General features: G+C 41.9%; 1 protein-coding gene across 2 annotated transcripts in view; it reads left to right on the top strand.

Moving 5' to 3' along the window:
* CDH12 (cadherin 12) overlaps nt 1-18,466 on the top strand; it is an 864,422-nt gene that overhangs the window by 684,562 nt on the left and 161,394 nt on the right. For both annotated transcript variants that reach the window (XM_054020329.1, XM_054020330.1), the window contains one exon: nt 11,700-11,994. In XM_054020329.1, the coding sequence (XP_053876304.1) occupies nt 11,700-11,994 (295 nt within the window). The remainder of the gene's footprint in view (nt 1-11,699; nt 11,995-18,466) is intronic.

Genomic DNA, 18,466 nt, shown 5'->3' on the forward strand with positions numbered 1-18,466 from the left:
ATATTGCATTACACATATTATAATGCAGTCATTGTGGCTCTGATTCAGGAAAGCATTGAAACATGTGTAAGTCCATCCATATGCAGGACAACACTTAATTATATTCTTACCTTTTAGTGTGTGCTGAAAAATAAGCATGTGGCCAAGTGCTGTCCTCAACAGAGGTGTTTCCTGAATTGGTGCTTAGCGTATATACTCGTTCATAAGCCAGTATTTTTAGTAAAAAAGGGAAGCACCAGAGAAGGAGGTCGGCTTATGAATGGGTATAGTGAGGGAGAGGTGGGACACAGCCCCTCCCCCAAACAGAGGGAGCAAGGAGAGGCAGCACAGCCAGCAGAGAGAGAAGGGAAGAGGCGGGGCCAGATTCTCTCCGCTTCTGGCCATGCTGCTTTCCCTCCAGCCTCCGAAGCAGCTACCGCTCCAGAGCTGGCAGGCTGCAGCCGTGCCGCTCAGCCCCGGCGCCCAGAGCAGGCTGTGGCCATGCCGCCTAGCCCAGCCTGCTGGAACAGGCTGCGCCCACGCCGCCCAGCCTGCCAGGGCAGCTCCAGCCAGGACAGAGACATCCTCCGTGGCCCTTCCCAGATAAGATGGGAAGGGATGGGATGGGGAGAGTGCTGGGGTCCTGGGCTAGGGGTAGGGTCATGTGGGGGGTGGTCACAGGGGTTACTCCCCTGACTCCCAGCTTCTCCCCCCCAAAAAATTTCCCCACCAGTTGCTGTCCTGGCCCGTCAGGGTAAGCAGCTGGCGTGCCAGGACACTTTGTTTACTTAGGTTTACCTCTGTGTTTGCGGATGCTGAAGGTAAACAAACCATCTCAGCCCACCAGCAACTTATTTATGTATGTATTATTTATTTATTTAATTGGAGATATCCCATCTCCTAGAACTGGAAGGGACCTTGAAAGGTCATCAAGTCCAGCCCCCTGCCTTCACTAGCAGGACCAAGTACTGATTTTGCCCCAGATCCCTAAGTGGCCCCCTCAAGGATTGAACTCACAACCCTGGGTTTAGCAGGCCAATGCTCAAACCACTGAGCTATCCCTCCCCCTTATCCTGATGGCCCAGGAGCCAAAGTTGGCTGACTCCTGAATTATAGGGTTGGCTTATGAATGGGCTATAAAAAAATTCCATTTTTACTTATTCACCTTGGGGGGGTCGGCTTATAAACAAACTGGTTTATGATCAAGTATATATGGTATATTAGTGTCTAGCAAACCATACTGGAATTTTCCATTGAAATGTATTGTTGTTATTAAATATTTATATTGTCGTAGTGCCTAGAGGCCTTGACCATGTCAGGACCCCATTGGGATAAGCGATGTACAAACATATAGAAAATCAATCCCTGTTCCAAAACACTTACATGCTGAAAGACAAAACATAAGAGGTGGATGAGAAAAACAAAGGGAGTCAGGGTGACAGCAGGGGAGATGGGAATGACAAAAGTACACAAGTCTTAGTTAGGATCAATAAGCGCAGCTTGCCACCTGACTAACCAGAAATAGACTGTGGCAGTATTGCGAACTCTTGAGATCTTTGGTGTGCTTTTTCTTAAAGACTCAGTTCCTGGAGTCATGAGATTCAGTTCTGGGACTGCTGGCTTTAATTATAAAAAACTATAACAAAATTTCTAGCCTTTACAGCTGCAGAGGAAATCTTGGGACCATGAACTCAAAAGACTGAAAACCAAGATGACAAATAAAAAGAATCTAAAGCTTATTATTTTTGAAGTCATTTGAATTGTAAGCCTATCACATGATTTTTGAACACTTGGGTTGGTAAGACGACCACACTCATTTTCATGTTAATTATCAACCACTCCATCAGACAGTCAAATCTCTCTATCACTACTCACATGTATTGGATTTGAGCTGAGATGAAAGAACCCTAGCAAATCTTATTTTTTCAACTAGAAATGAATGTTGGTATGGATTCAGGTAAACCAAGCAATAAATAAATGTGTCATGGTTGTATTACTTGAATCCAGTAAAAATAATTTACCACCAGAAGTAATTGCATACTGTATTAAAATAGGATTAGTAAGAAATAAGGCCAGATCTGTCTGTCTGTCTCTCTGTCTATGTATGCATATAAAAATGTGTGTGTGTTCCAATTTTAAATAAATGAGGAAATCTAGTTACAAAACCAAGTAATTCTTGACTAGAGTTTGGGTGTTTGTTTGTTTGTTTTTACTCTTTATATCTTTTACTAGTGTTCCATTTTTTCATTTAGAGGTACATTTTTCATGTCTGTGGGTAATCATGTTTTCATAGATTCTAAAGCCAGAAGGGACCACTGTGATCATCTAGTGTGACCTCCTGCATAATACAGGCCATAGAACTTCCTCAAAATAATTCCTAGAGCAGAGCTTTTATAAAAACATCCAATCTTGATTTATGTAGAACAAGTAAAATATGTATTTTATGCTATGGCAGGGATCGGCAACCTTTGGCACGCAGCTCACCAGGGTAAGCACCCTGGCGGGCCAGGCCTGTTTGTTTACCTGCCGTGTCCACAGGTTCGGCCGATCGCGGCTCCCACTGGCCACAGTTCATCGCTCCAGGTGAATGGGGGCTGTGGGAAGCAGCGCGGGCCGAAGGATGTGCTGACCGCCACTTCCCGCCACACCCATTTGCCTGGAGCAGCGAACCGGGGCCAGTGGGAGCCGTGATCGGCCGAACCTGCAGATGCGGCAGGTAAACATATCTGCCCAGCCCACCAGGGTAAGCACCCTGGCATGCCACGTGCCAGAGGTTGCCGATCCCTGTGCTATGACATGAATTATTGCTGCATGCTCGATAATGCACCAGAATGTAACACATTTGTGATTATGGAAAAAAACAGGCTCTAACGCTGAAGTCAATGAGACTCCACAATGGGTTCCTGGGCCTATAAACGTACATGGTAGCTGATACCTGTGCAGTATCAGGGCCAGGTCAGATCAGGTATAGTGCTGTCTCTTCCCTAATGTCTTTTTTTTTTTTTTTAATCAATACTATTATTAAAAGGCAGCTGCAGTCCTTAATGGAAAAATTGGGGATGAATTGGTGTACTTAAATTAAACCTTTGTGACAGGAGGAGATAATGTTTTGTTTAATTGGATAATTGGTGGTTTAATTTAAATATAAATAACCTTCAGCTTTGTTTGTCAAACAGAAATAAATAGGAATGGGTTAGATGTTTAATTCCTGTTGTTTAATTCCTGTCTAATGCTAATAGCATCAGAAACTTTATTGGATAGCATATGTAAAGTATCATAATCTTTACTTTAAATGGCTGTTTAAATGCTTCATATGTGCTGTTTATTTTTATAAATCTTTGAATAGATGAATCAATCTTCCTGTATAATAATAAAATGTAATAATTATACACACACACATACCAGGAAAAGCAGCTAAAGGTATATGACACCAAAACAAAATGGCCACGGTGATGATCAATGCATAGTTCGCTGATTTCACACATTTTATTAATGCTGGTTATTTTTGGTGTTATTTTATTATTTGTATTATCATAGCACCTGGGGGCTACAGTCATGAACCAGGACCCCACTGTGCCAGACACGATACAAACATAAAACAAAAAGACAGACCCTGGCCCAAAGAGCTTACAGTCTAAGTAAACAAATTCTCTTGTGCTTACTATCTATATAGTCATCATTAGTTTCCCTTAACACGTAATTCAAGGTACCATTCAAGGAAAAGATTAAATGACCTGTTAATACCTCTCCAGTCATAGGGGAGAAAGCGGGGGGGGAAAGGCTGTGTGTGTGTGTGTGTGTGTGTGTTTGGCTTAAGTAGCTTATAGATTGTTGTAATAAGTCATAAATCCAGTGTCTCTGTTCAATCCATGATATTAATGATTTCTGCTAATACAAATATGTACACAATATAGATCTTTAAACAGAGAGGATAGATTTGGATCCAAACTGGAAATTTTCAGATCTATATTTCCAATTTCTGCAATTGCCATCGCTTACATAGCCATCTACTTCATCATTTTACCAGTCATTACACAACCATTAATTTCCCCATGCCTTAACTTTCACAGCTAACTATTTCCATGCCTCTACACAAGCCACCATTCCATATTTTCATCACTAAGCTTCAGTTATGTTGCTTTGGTTACTTGGACTGGCGTGGTTCCACAGCTTATTAAAGAAGTGGGAGAATGGAGATATAGAGCAAGGAGGAAAGTAAAAGTAAGTAAGTAAGTAAGTAACAGAGAGAGAGTGTGTGTGTGAGTGAGAGAGAGAGAGAGAAAGTAAGTAAAGGGGAGAGGGAAGGAGGATGCTGCAGGAGGGATTGTATAATGTAACCCTTCTGCCCATCAGAGCTGGCAGCAACAAGGGCTGGGTTCAATATCTAGGGGTTCTGTTTCAATAACACAATGAAAAACCGGCTCGAGCACCCACCCAGTGACTTAGGACAATTATATACTGCCTCCTTGGGTGCCTCTAAGAGGCAATACTTCCCCTGTCACAAGCACAGAGTCTGAATGTAGCAAAAGCCTTTTAGTAAAGGAGGGAAACAATGCGGCATTATGTTGGGGAAACACCACAAACAGGGTCCATAAGACAAACCATGCGAGCAAGTAAGTTTGGCAGTGTCCTTTTCCCCGCAGGGTCTTAAGTCCAGCAACCCAAAAGTCACCCCTACCACAGTTTCTGTACTTAGTCAGAGCAGCCCCCCACAGAGTTCAGAAGTTCCTCTGCAGAGTTTACCTCCCAGCCTGGGCAGAAGGTGGGGAGGTACGGGGGCAGCTTACATGCTCCCCTGCTCTTGTTGATGGCCGATTGCCACACCTTTCTGTGGGCTTCTGCTGCAGTCTTCACCACCAGCCACCCTGCTAGCCACTCACCAGTATGCCTTCAGGTCCCCTCCCCCACACTTAACAGAACTCGCAGTAACTTCAGCTCTTTAATGATTTCAGCTGGTAGTAAGGAAGCCTCAGTGCTGGTGCACCAATAGCCCAAAGTAAGTTTAATGCTTAGACCTAGGTATCAGTGATTTCAGCTTTGCAGCATGTAACAAGACTCCTAATGGAATCAAAATTAGCTCTGTTATAACACAATGGAGAGATGGAAAGAGAAGAGGTCAAAGTGGTGTTTCAGGGCCAATACTACCAGATACAAATACTTATCCCCAACCTCTCTCAATTCACTGGGTTTTGGAACCCATGTCCTTTACCTAGCGAATGAGTCCCTCCGTCATAAAATGCCAAGTACAGTTCTACTGTCCTTGATTCACATAACCAGGATAACACCACTTTATTACTCCTGCCTCAATAACAAAGAGACTGGGGATCCCACAGCAGCCAAAGTGACCATTTGGGCAAGTAGTCTCATCATGCTAGGCAGGGTGGGTGTGCCCATGCAAACGAGATCAGCTCCTGGAATCCTTTTCCACAGCTCACCACTAGATGTCGGGGTAGAGCCCGTTCTGACTCTGCTTACAATAATAAAAAATGAAACTAGCAATAAGTGGCAAAGACTGAGAAGATTTAGGCATGGGCTGTATAAAGAGGAGGTCAGCTCACACATGCGAAGGTTAACAATGAAGAGTATACACCTAACATACTGTTTTGCAGCCCAAACCTGCACTGTAATATAGCATCAAAAGAGTTAGTCTGCTATAGGAATTTTTGTCTGTACCCTTAGATAACCTTATGAACTTGGCTAATATAACCTTGCATATCAGAGCATAACAGAGGCTGCATCTGTTAGTTTGGAGTCTGATTTAGGTGTTTGTTTTTTCCCCCTGCTTTTAGAGGATTCTTTTCTTTTCTTTTCCTTTTCAGAACTGTTACTGAATTCAGTAGGCTCACAAATCCATGGGGAACCTTAGAAAATGTGTAGGAGTGTATGAGCAACTTAATTATTCAGCATCTGTATCAGAGTTCCTTTGCCCTTTATGAAGTGAATTTGGCCTTTTGCCTACCTCAGGAAATGTGCACTGGTCCTTTCAAAGTTGTGTTGACTTTCTGAGAGGATTAATATAAGCTATTCAGATGTCATGAATGGAGCAAGAGAACATCTCCAACGACCAAACACTGGTAATCCACATTACTACCTGAAGACTATTCGGCAATTGTGCCATGACTCCTGTGCACCTTATGAAGTATAAGGGCTGACATACTTGCTGAAGTTTTATGCACTTTCCAGTGTAATATGCCCCATAAAGTGTGTGGGAATAATTAACATGCTGAATAATGAAATTGTCTGAGAACAGGTATGGACTTCGTAAGGCTGTAACACATTTGTTAAGTTTCTGAAGCAGTAAGGACATCATTCAGCAAAGTACTTAAACACTCGTTTAACTTTAAGAAATGCTGAATTCCATCCCTGGTCAATAAAACACCTAAGCATGTACTTATTTTACTGAAGTCAGCGAGACTTCAGCATGTGCTTTACTGGGACCTAGTATGTTGGTGTTCCTAAGAGAGTCATCAGATGCCAGCTGTCTGTTCTTAAGTTCCTATACTCCAGCACATCTACTTTTTTCTCAAATGTTATGAGTGTTCTTGCTCTTTTAAAGTTCAGTCTTGTCAAAAACCACTGCATATGTAGAAACGCGTAACTTGTTTTCCATTAGGGGCATAAAAAGTATTTATAAAAGTTAAACAGCTTGCATTTTGCAAAAGAAGAGCTTGCTCCTGCATTAGGTTCTTAGCGACTGAGCTTGCTTACAGGTATTCATGTTGCTTGTTTGGTGGCAATCACATAAGGTATAACCCAGGATATGTATTCACATGGGGTTAAATGATATGGAAAACCAAAGACAGAATCCTGACCCTCCTAATGTGGAGATTCCTTCATTAGAAGGATAGCACAAATTCATTAATAGAGGCAGCAGCCAGAGACTTTTTTCATCAGTCAAGCCTTGACAATGTTCTACTGAAGCTAGGAGATATTGTAGAAGAACTTGATCTCCTTCAGTAATTAATTCAATTAGGTGACTGTATGGTGCATAATAAACCTGTGAATTCACTGTTCTAACAAGTCATGAAGTCAAATACCATGACTTTATTTTCAAAGGAAGTGAGCAATTGTATGACCATCCATTAAATTTATTGCTAAGATAGCAGTAATCTTATCTCATTTTTAAAGTCATGAGCTAATTGCCTGTGGGGCTCAGAAAAAGAATTTCTCCCAGATAAACTCAATGTACATATGCATTACATAGGTGACTCTGTGTATTATGGTGATTTTCACTGCCTCTGAAGCAGAGTATTACCTACAGGATAGCAGCCTAAGATCGGATGCTAGAGTGGATGAAGCAAATCCTGATCTCTTTTGGCAAATCCTCTATGGAAGACATTCACTCTCTTTATTGGAGTTTATTATAAAATAATTAATTGACTAAGGATAATCTATTAATTTCCAAGTACATTTAGCAAAGGTACTTAACAAGTATCTCCATGATAACAATCATATACAGCTGATATTTTTAACACCCAACTTCTCCGTGGTACATATTCTTTTGTTGCATGTATCAGTAGATGATGGTATGATATGTGTGTCATGATAAGTGAGAGATTCTAGAGTTCCTTTTATTAATCATTGTCTTTATTTGCTGTCATACAGAGAAATATTCATGATTTTCTGCACTAGCAGTGTTTGCTGTAAGAAATCTTTCATTTTACATATGGGAAAGCTTTGCCTAAACAACGATATAACATTAAAAATTATCTCTATGTTACTGGGATACAGAGAGTAAGAGAGCTAATTTGAATAATGCTGGGAATGAAGCCTTCATGTGTTCAAAATTTCATGGCTTTTTTAATACTCAAGAATTACAAAGAAAACACGATTGCAAAGGAAATTGGCATGGATGCAATAATTTGTAGTTACTGTACAGTAAATTCAGTTCACTCCAATATTTAAACAAAGTTGATGCTCTGAGTTAAGATTTGGGGGGAGGGGTCTATTCTCTTTCCCTTTAGCTTTGCTCAAAGAGCAGAAAAGCAGGAAAAAGAAAATAGAAAATAAATAAAAGCCACAAGAAAAAATGGAATGAAACAAAATTACTGTTGGACACAGTGATAGAAAAAGCGTTCTCTCAAATTTTTATGTGCACTTTTCAACTCGGACTAGACGAGGATAAATGTCTTTTCTTTCAGTGCAGTACACTTTGCAACATATAAATCAGATACAGAATAGCAAGCACTTATTCTGTAGACTAAACTGCTTTCTGTAAAGTTTAAAGTAATGAAAGCAAGCTCAGCCTATACTCTTGTGCACACCCAGCAAATCCTAGTCTTCTCTCTCGCTCTCTTGGCATCTGATTTTCACGCACCATCTGAGCTGATGTGGGGATCATCAACAATAACACCAACACCAATAGAAAACAGCTGTCTGGATGCAGATCTATAGTTCCATCACCTACACAACTGTTTATTTATTTTTTTAAATAGCTTCTTATTTGAAATCTAAGTGAATTTGGAACTCAGTGGGATTAAGGCTAGGTGATGCAGCTGGTTAATGTGCTTTCTCTTTTTCTGCTGGAGAACTTGGTTCATTTGAGATTAGTGATGATTTATCATATTTAGGGAGACACTGTATATCTGCAAATCACCCCATAATTTGTATAGCTCAAAATAGACTAAAAGTAAGTGCCAGGTCTGCCTATTGTCCAATAATGGATTTCATCAGCAAAATCAAAAGACAAAACAGCTTGATGAAATAAATATAATGGGCCAGGTCCTCAGCTAGTGTAAAACAGCATCACTCTATTGAAAGTAATGGTGCTACACTGACTGGTGATCTAGCCCATTGCTAGTATGGAACGCAGTGAACATATTTTTGACAACTGAACTTGTAATGTTGCAAAATATAACACTTGCAAGGCCTATTGTGTCTGAACGAACCACATTAATTTGCAGTTGTGCTTCTCTTCCAATTTAAGCTTCTTTTCACTCGACCATTCTCTCAGAAACCTTTATTTTCTTTCCCCCACCCCCTCCATAGTCTTTATATTTTTCTCCCATGGCCACTTTTATGCACAGCAATTTTTCATTCCTCTCTGGTAGAATGGAGACTCATAGCTACCATGTACGGTGATGTCTGGTTCATTATTAGCCTGTCATGGATTCTCCAACTGGCAAATAGGAATCACAGTCTGCCATCCCTGATCCAAAGCCAGAGGGGAAGAGAAATTATGGTTGGTGTGGCTCTCCCTGTTTGCAAATTCCTGTTTCCAAACCACAAACATTTGGCTTGTGTCATTCCCTCCTTTGTCATAGCTACTAGAACAGCTCAGATCACATGATACAGATACAAAAACCATACCTTAATTTCAGTAACATACATGCAGAAAGTGTTGCAATTCTCTGTGCCATATTAAGATTTTTCTGTTTTATTCATTTTCATTTTGGTTTTCTCTTCTCGTACTCCTCAAATGCCTTTAAACCTACATTTGAAAGCAGCTTTAACTGACCAAAGTATAAAGGTGCAGCAGGATGCATGGGCACTAACCACTTTAATTTAAGTGATGAAGAGAGAGAAATTAATTATCTCAGGGCTGCAGCCATTATCTTTTCATTTCACAAACAAAGGGGATGTTTGATTCTCAGCAGCGGGTGGATAAGCTGCCTTTGAATCAAATATCTAAACAGTATTCGTAAATTTATTCACCTAAATTTGGGTTATTGCTGATTATGTACTCTATGTATCATATGACTTTTTAAAACAAACTCTGTGTTTGTGGATAATCTAAGCCCTATGCCCAGAGGTACAAACACTTTTTTCAACCTATGTATTACGTAATTTTTTTAACATTAGCTTTAATATTTTTTTTATACCTAGCACACAGTGGGAGGAACACACTATGCTAAAGTGGTGAGGTAATTTAAACCCCACCTATAGAGTAGCTAGATGCAGGGTCAGGTACCCATTACCTCAGAGAGGAGCAGGGATGGGCTAAAAAAGCTTAGGAAGGGGAATCTGTTTGTGTGAGTGCTCTTTCTATCCCACAAACCACGACCTCCTCCTGAGTCACAAGGACCTAGATTCAATTTCAAGAGAAGAATGGGCTATAAATGTTAATAAATGTCTTTACCGCTTCCTTTGTAACTCAGCTTCTTGCCCCATTACTGAGACCATTTAGCTAGTTCTCAGTAATGCATTTTTGGTATAATTTACTTTCACTTTCCATGTTTTCTCTATTGTGTTTTGCTTTCTACAATGCAGAATATAAATAAAGCCTATAGCGGACTGCACGGTTTAAGGAAATTCACTCTGAAGCATCTTGAAAGGTCTTTTCCAGGCTACGTCCATTACAGCAGATCTGCTTACACCTTATTAGATGGGACTAGTAGCATCTAAAATGTCACCCCTTGTTTAAGTCTATGGCAAACCAGGGAGTTCAGACTACTGTGACATAACTTTGGGCATCCATAAAAGTTTTCTAGCTTCATCTTAAATATGAGTGTGAAACCGATATCAGCATGTACAAAAGAAACCTGATGATATTATTTATTGTTACTATCGTGGTAGTCCCGTCCCCCCCCCAATTCAGTCTGTTGCAGAGCTGGCTGGTTTCACAGGAACAAGAATACCAACATCCATGCGCTCCTCCCCACCATGCTCCACAAGGGGCTTCCTCAGCAAATGGCTCACCAATGCTTCTCCCTCCCTGTGTTATACTGAAAACAGTCTTTTTGTTTACAGTCACAGACAGGGTGAATCTCTCTCTTGTTCTAAAGTTCCATTTTTACCTGCAAGTGATTTTGATTGTTTGTCATTTATTGGGAAACCGCCAGAGGCAAAGTCCTAGTATCACACAAGGCTAAACAATTGAGCTTTGCATTGCGTCACTGGCTAAATAGGGCACGGGGCAACTTCTCCCTGCCCAAAAGGGCCATCACCGAGGCTCGTTATCCATTAGTGACTAATTTTATTTTATTCCTAAAAATATTACCTGTACATACATCTTGCAATTATTATAATTTCTCTAGATACTTTATGGGTAAATATCCTGTAAGATATGTGTTTGGTGTAGTGAGATTGTGAAGTTTGAGGTGAGAGATATTTGTAAAGAGCAGGCGGCCCTTTGCCAAGTGGTTGCTGTGTCACAGGGTATAATGAAACTACTGTAGTTCACAGTAGGGAGTGTGCTAAATGATTAATATTTGAACATTGAAGTCAATGGGGTTGCATGGGTGTAAGTGAGGGTGGAATCTGACCTTGAATGAGTTCTAATTTCAGCTTCCTGGCTTGCTTAGAACCAAGTTATAACACAATAAATTCATTATGCCTTTTAAATGAAGTTTGGAGTTTTAAACAAACATAGCACCTAAAAACAAAACTCAGTCACAACATCTGCATGTGTGTAAAAGCCAAATGAATGTCATGTGTTTGACACGCAATTGCAAATCAGCTCATGTTTGCTCTAAACTAGGCCGAGGTTTGCTTAAAGTGGTAGCCAACCGTCTGATGAACTTGGTTTTAGCTTTAAATTTGTAGTCAAAACCTGGTGCATTTGAGCTTTTATGGTAAGGAATTTGCATGGCTCTAATTAGTTAGGATTTTGAAATGCTTCCTTCCTAGATATTAGTAACTGATACAAATGATCTTTGGCATATCCAGCCATTTCCTCTTATACCTAGAAGACATTAAGAGGACACAAAATAATCTGTCTTCCAGCACAGAATGGTCCATTAATATTCCCCCCCTCCCCCTTCTTTTTTTCTGTTGTTAAGCTTCATTCTGACTTGGACAAGGGAGCGGGCACTGTTAAATACACCCTCTCAGGAGATGGAGCTGGCACAGTGTTTACCATCGACGAGACCACAGGGGACATACACGCCATAAGGAGCCTTGATCGAGAAGAAAAGCCTTTCTACACACTCCGTGCTCAGGCTGTGGACATAGACACCAGGAAACCACTGGAGCCTGAATCAGAGTTCATCATCAAAGTGCAGGACATTAATGATAATGAGCCAAAGTTCCTAGATGGTCCATATGTTGCCAGTGTACCAGAAATGTCTCCAGTGGGTGAGTAATAAATATACACCTCTTGATAACTAACTAGATCCTACTTACTGGTTTTCAATGTTAATTTCCTACTGAGGAAGCTGCAGGGGAAATTTAGCTCCTAAAATTTGTGGTTAGAACACAGAAAATGGCTGGGTTTGTTCTTAGGAATATACAGATTTCAATTTTATTTTAGCATTATCTTCTTACATTCAAATCTCTTCTCTTCCCCACAGTTAATGCATAAGTGGCTACCAAGGGATTTAAGTCATAGCCTGCACTGGGAAGGATTGGGGGCAAGTATGTTTAGGGCTGTTCAGCAGTAGGAGCCAGGCTCAAACAAAATGGGTCCATGGCTTTGTGGGGAATGCAGACACGAAGGGTGTTTTGCACATTGTAGTGTGCTCTCTCCTTGTACCAGCTCAGCTATCCAGAGCAGAGACTTGGCATAGAACCATAGCACCAGGCTATCTCCTACCCCTGCTCCACACGGTGGTGCTAGATTCACACAGTCTTTGCACTCAGGGTGATTATGACAGGTGCCTGTGCAGTGGTACAATGGGGAAAAGACTCTTGGTGCCTGGTCCGCACTACTTTGTGCATCCACCGGAACAGCCACAATCTGGCTCTTAAATGATCACAAACTGTGCTCACATCATGATCAGCTATTCATACAACCTGGGGATAGAAACAAGGATTTTAATTCAAACAACAAGAACCAGTTTCTCTCCCAAGGTATCACTACCTGACTAACAATAATTTTGCTTAGTTCTGATTTATGGGGTAGGGGGCAGAAGCTTTCAAATATCTGTGTATACGATGCCTGGTTGTTGCTGTTTATTACCCTCTGCACTCACTCCAAAACCGCTTCCCCTTTTCCTAGCACATTCACAAATCAGAATTGCTCATCACCTCCTATGCTATAATTTAAAACTCCAAGTATGAACAATTGCTAAGGCTGTCAAACTCTGAAACTGTAGAGACGGCTTTTCCTGGCCCCCTAACCAAACAGCACATATAATGGAGACTGGATAGACTATCATGGGGGCAAAAAAAGGTTAGCCAGCTACCTAAATTGTCCTATGGAATTAACTGGGATGTATATGAAATTTGTATATGTGATATGATCAGGCAATCAGATCAGATCATTCTAACCTAACAAGTGGGTTCAGATAAGTTCACTGAGTTCTAAAAAAGCACATGCAGTTCAATTAGTTAATGATAGAAAGGACTGGTTAGATTTTTGAGTTCAAAATATAGTTCCCGTGAGAGGATGCATCAGATAGTAAATGGATGCTAACAGGATATGATCTTATACCAAAGGACAAAAAGAAATGATGACCAATAACACTGTTTGCATGATTAGGGAATTCTTTTCTTTTTTTCCCCTATTGTTGATAGGTATGTTTATATAGAAACTAACAAAATAGAACCAGATTGCATGAGGAGCTCTTATTGCATGAGGAGCTGCCTTCAGGTTCTGCTGTGCAGTATGTCTATTACACTGCACTAAGCACTGTGAGCTAGATTCACAAAGGGGCTTAGGTATCTAACTGCCCTTTTAGGTGCCCACATCCAAAAAGTAGGCACCACTGACATTCAAATATCCACTGCTCTGCTGCTGCCTAACCCAGTAGGCACATAAATCCTCATACATGCCTAAGTTTCCACTGGTATGCCTGCCCAAAGCTGCTGAAGTTCTGACAATGATCCTACAGCTAATTTGAGCTGCTCGCAGATCTGGGACATGCGTAAGCCCCATCAGGATTCTCAAACTAGGTGTTCCCCCGCCTATCTTGATTGTGAGGACTGATCCAATAGGCATCCACTGAGCATGCCTAACCTTCCTAAAAGACAGCTGGGGGCAAACACATCTGGAATTTTTGAGTCCGGTCCATGGGATGTGTCCCAGAATACCCAATAGCCCAGCAATTAGGGCATTCATCTGGGATATCAGAGACATAGGTTTGACTTTCCACTGTGCCTACAAAGAGGCATTCTCTGCTGGTATCCTCTTATCAGGACTCCATGTTCTCCAGTTGTTTTCTCTGCCTCTAGAAAATATGATCATAGCAGCTCCAACTGTACTTTAAAAGAAGTTAAAGATTGTTTTCTTCTTTTCAACCTTTTCTGGTGGATTTTCATCAATGTCCTAAGCACACACTTACACTTCAGTGATTGTCTGTTACTAAAGTGAGTCACAATCCTCATCTCCTAGATTCCCAGAAATTGTCCAGAAATGCCTTCTGTCATTTATGATTAGCCAAGAAATTGGGCTTTTTCTTCTCAGATGCAAATCTTACCACTGTTATTGGTGCTCTGTGGATGCTACCTGAGACAAACCTTGAAGACCTCTTGGCAGTTTCAACTGTGCAGGATGTGGCTTCCTCTCTTCTAAGTAGGGTCCACAGACAAGAAGATTCTACACTTGTCCTTTGACCTCTGCCCTGGCCACCAGTTCATTTTCAGGTGAAATTAGAGGTGCTGGATACCATGTACAAATCCCCCAGTGGTCACAGCTTCCTTTATTATCTTATATACTCAACTGTTAAACTGCATTGAGATTAAGCATTTTGTTTGACTCTGCTTGGAAGCTCATTGATGCAGAGGACATGAGGATAGTACACTCATTCGCAGGCCTTCTCCCCTGGAATTCTCTTCAGCTAGAAGTTACATTCTACAGGCTGCTGTGCACATTGAGGACTTCCTTTTTCCTTGATACTTTCCCATCACAGCCCTTGTATGTTTGGTAATACATTGTAATGAATCGCTTTCAGTATCTTTTTTCAGTGTTGATAGTTGGTGAATTACATAGCAAGTTAAAAGTGTTTATTCATAGTGTTTTATGGTGAAGCAGTTCTCGTAGAAAGGACAACTGAAGACTTAAAAGAATAACATGGAGTTCCTTAGGGAAACACTTTTCAGAGGGTGCCAGAGTTTCTTGTTTACTGTTTGGTTACTAATACTATTGCCTCTCCAAAATTGTAGTGGACTGCAAAGTATCTATTCTAAATTGTTGTACAACCTACAGAGAAAGAAGATTAGAATGTAAAACAAATATTTCAGGAATATATCAATTGTCATACTAGGTCAGACTTGTTGTCCATCTACTCTGATATCCAGTCTCTAACAGTAGTCTGGAGGCAGGGCATGTGTGTGTGTAATTGAGCCCATTTATAAGAAAATATTGCCAGTGTTGTCCTTGACAGTGGGAATTATTCTGCTTCCGCAGCTTTTAATTAATAAGTATCTAAAAATGTGTGCCCTAAAATATTTATATTATTGTTTTACTTGAAAATTCTATTTGGTATAGCTTTAGTACTCACTCTATACCATGATTGTGACAAAGCAGGACTCACCACCATTGTGCCTCTTGCTGGCCATTCTGGGAATTAGCTCTCGGCCCTTTTAGTCCGCCTTTAGCTAATGGTGTCATGCCTGATGTGACTGCTGTCTCCACTCTTTGGATCTGCATCGTCCCTGGACTGCAGCGTCCTCTTCTGGGCATGATCCTCCAGCTGTGTCCTCACTCTGGTATCTCCCCCCTTGCAGGGGACTGGCAGTCCTTAGTCCCGCCACTTGCCTCAGCGGCCAACTGCAGTCCAAGGTCCAGCCCCTCGCCTCAGGGGCAAACTACAGTCTGGATACTGGCCACTCTCCTCATTGGCAAGTGGGGTGCAAGGTGGGGACCCAGGCACGCTCGCTACTCTAGGTCCCTACCCAAGGACCCTATAGCCAGGAGCTACCTACTGCCCTCCTCCAACCTGTTGCCTATTTTCCCTGGGCCACTTCCCCCATAGTCCTAGCACCCTCTCAGCCCTTGTAGCAAGGTCCCAGCCTGGTAGTGGTCAGCCAGCAGCTCACCCTCACCCTCGCACTCTGCTGCCACTGCCCCTACCCAGCACTGCTCTAGCTATGACATTTCTTCAGGCAGCCAGTCCTCCTCCCTTGCCTTCCAGGGAAAGACTCCCTTGTGCTCTGCTGAGCAGCCCTTTATATATGGTCCTTGCCGGTCCTGACTGGCTACTCCAGCAAGCCTTCCCCCTATTGATGGGCTCAATAAACTCTTTCCTGATTCATGGTTCTGTGCAGTCTCCCTGGTGCTGCTTTTAACCCCTTCTTCTCCCTCTGTGGGGCACCACAATGATACTAAGGTTATTATATAAATGTTTTAAATTTGGCGTCCTCCCGAGCTTGCTGCAACAAACATCTGTTTGATAAGATTTTTGGAGAAGTCTGAGGGTATGTTGCCCACCAAGAAGGAGGGGTGCAAAGGAGTTTCTGTAAGTGGCTGGCTAGTAGCATGCCTGTTGAAATAATTAGTTCAATGCTGCTGTGATTTGATTGTATTATGAATGATTTGTTAGGACATCTAGAGACTTGGATCGGCATTTTTAAAAATTATTATTTAAAACTAAATAGGTAAATAAATGAATGTGTAGTATGTTGTTCAAAAGAATAATTATAATTTGATTCTATTTGCCATGGTATAGATGAAGGTGTCCATACTGTACAGTAGGGCAGATGGGATGACATTGTATCTATCTCTCCCTTCTCTGTGCTCCCCAGCTATTTTGTATGATGGATAGTGCCTACAAACTCATTTCTTGCATTTAACTTGGTCCCAGGGTGTAGTGTTTTAATTGCCTACCAAGAAGAGAAGTAGAGACAATCCAGATGAATTACAGTGATCAATAAGCAAACTAATTAGTGAAGTGTTAGTAAAAAATGCAGAGGATTCCATGTTTATGTATGGAAATAAGGTGAATGTGAGAAAACATGCACATTTCTCAGTTAGGACCAACAAATAAAATTACAGGGGCATATACTAGACATTCCATACATTCATATTAAATTAAGGTAAAGTCTCTTCACCATATTGCTGGCCCAGGAAAGTTATCCTTCTGTTTTTATCATTAGCTCATTCTCACTTATATGATCCACCTCACCATAATATCACCATAATAACAAGTAATCGCTTTTTAAATATCAAAGGTCAGCTCACTTAGAACAGTGTGCCCAAGCAGTTCTGGGGAGCCAAAATAGTATTTAACAAGGAAACATCAGTCCAGCTACCCATAATATTATTTCTGGTAACACCCCAAAATCCCAATCAGACTCAGGCCCCATTGTGCTGTGTGCTCTGCAAATGCAAATGAGAAAATTCCTGTCTTTAAAGGCTTACAGGTTAAAAAAAAAAAAAAAAAAAAAACAGATTAAGGGTAGGGGGTGAGGATACAACATACAGGACAGTAAACCTGATATAGAATTGCCACCGCTTTTTTATATTGCATTTTTTTTAAATGGGAGTGGAGGTAGAGAGGAACGGAGCAGGGAAAAGAAGGGAAGGAAAAGCACTGTCTGTCAATTGCCTAGCCGTGATCATCAGGGTGGGTCTTATAAACTTCATAGCAGAGGAGGGAGTTGATGGAAGATGAGGTCAAGGTTGCTTGGATTTTCCAATGCACAAGGAGCAGCCCTAGAAGAAAGCACAGAGGTGTTTAAGGGAGAAGAAGACAGGTAGGGCGCAAAGACTAGGAATGCTGGTGGAACTAAGGGTATGTCTACACTACGGGATTAATCCGAATTTAGATAATTCGGATTTGAGAAACAGGTTGTATAAAGTCGAAATGAGTGCGGCCACACTAGCACAGTAATTCGGTGGTGTGCGTCCAAGTACCGGGGCTAGCGTCGATTTCTGCACCGTTGCACTGTGGGTAGCAATTCCATAGCTATCCCATAGTTCCCGCAGTCTCCCGCGCCCATTGGGATTGTGGGTTAAGATCCCAGTGCCTGATGGGACAAAAAACATCGTCGCAGGTGGTTCTGGGTACAGCCTCACTTCCTCCCTCCCTCCCTCCCTGCATGAAAGCAACGGACGGCAGACAACCATTTTCGCGCCTTTTTTCCTGGGTGGGTGAACACTGCAGACTCCATACCACGGCAAGCATGGAGCCCGCTGAGGTCAAGACAGCACTCATGAATATTGCAAACACCTCGCGCGTTCTCGTGGAGTTTATGCTCAGCCAGGACCAGAAAAACGAGGCGAGGAGGCAGCGGCGGCGGCAGCGCAGCGACAAGCATGATGAGGACATGGACACGGACACGGACACAGAATTCAGTGAAACCACAGGCCCCGGTGCTTTGGAGATCATGTTGTTAATGGGGCAGATTCTATCCATGGAACGCCGATTCTGGGCAAGGGAAACAAGCACAGACTGGTGGGACCGCATAGTGTTGCAGGTCTGGGACGATTCCCAGTGGCTGCAGAACTTTCGCATGCGTAAGGGCACTTTCATGGAACTTTGTGACTTGCTGTCTCCTGCCCTGAAATGCCAGAATACCAAGATGAGAGCAGCCCTCACAGTTGAGAAGCGCGTGGCGATAGCCCTGTGGAAGCTTGCAACGCCAGACAGCTACCGGTCAGTCGGGAATCAATTTGGAGTGGGCAAATCTACTGTGGGGGCTGCTGTGATGCAAGTAGCCAAAGCAA

Source organism: Malaclemys terrapin, chromosome 2 (genome assembly GCF_027887155.1).
Source record: "Malaclemys terrapin pileata isolate rMalTer1 chromosome 2, rMalTer1.hap1, whole genome shotgun sequence".
Taxonomy (NCBI): domain Eukaryota; kingdom Metazoa; phylum Chordata; order Testudines; family Emydidae; genus Malaclemys; species Malaclemys terrapin.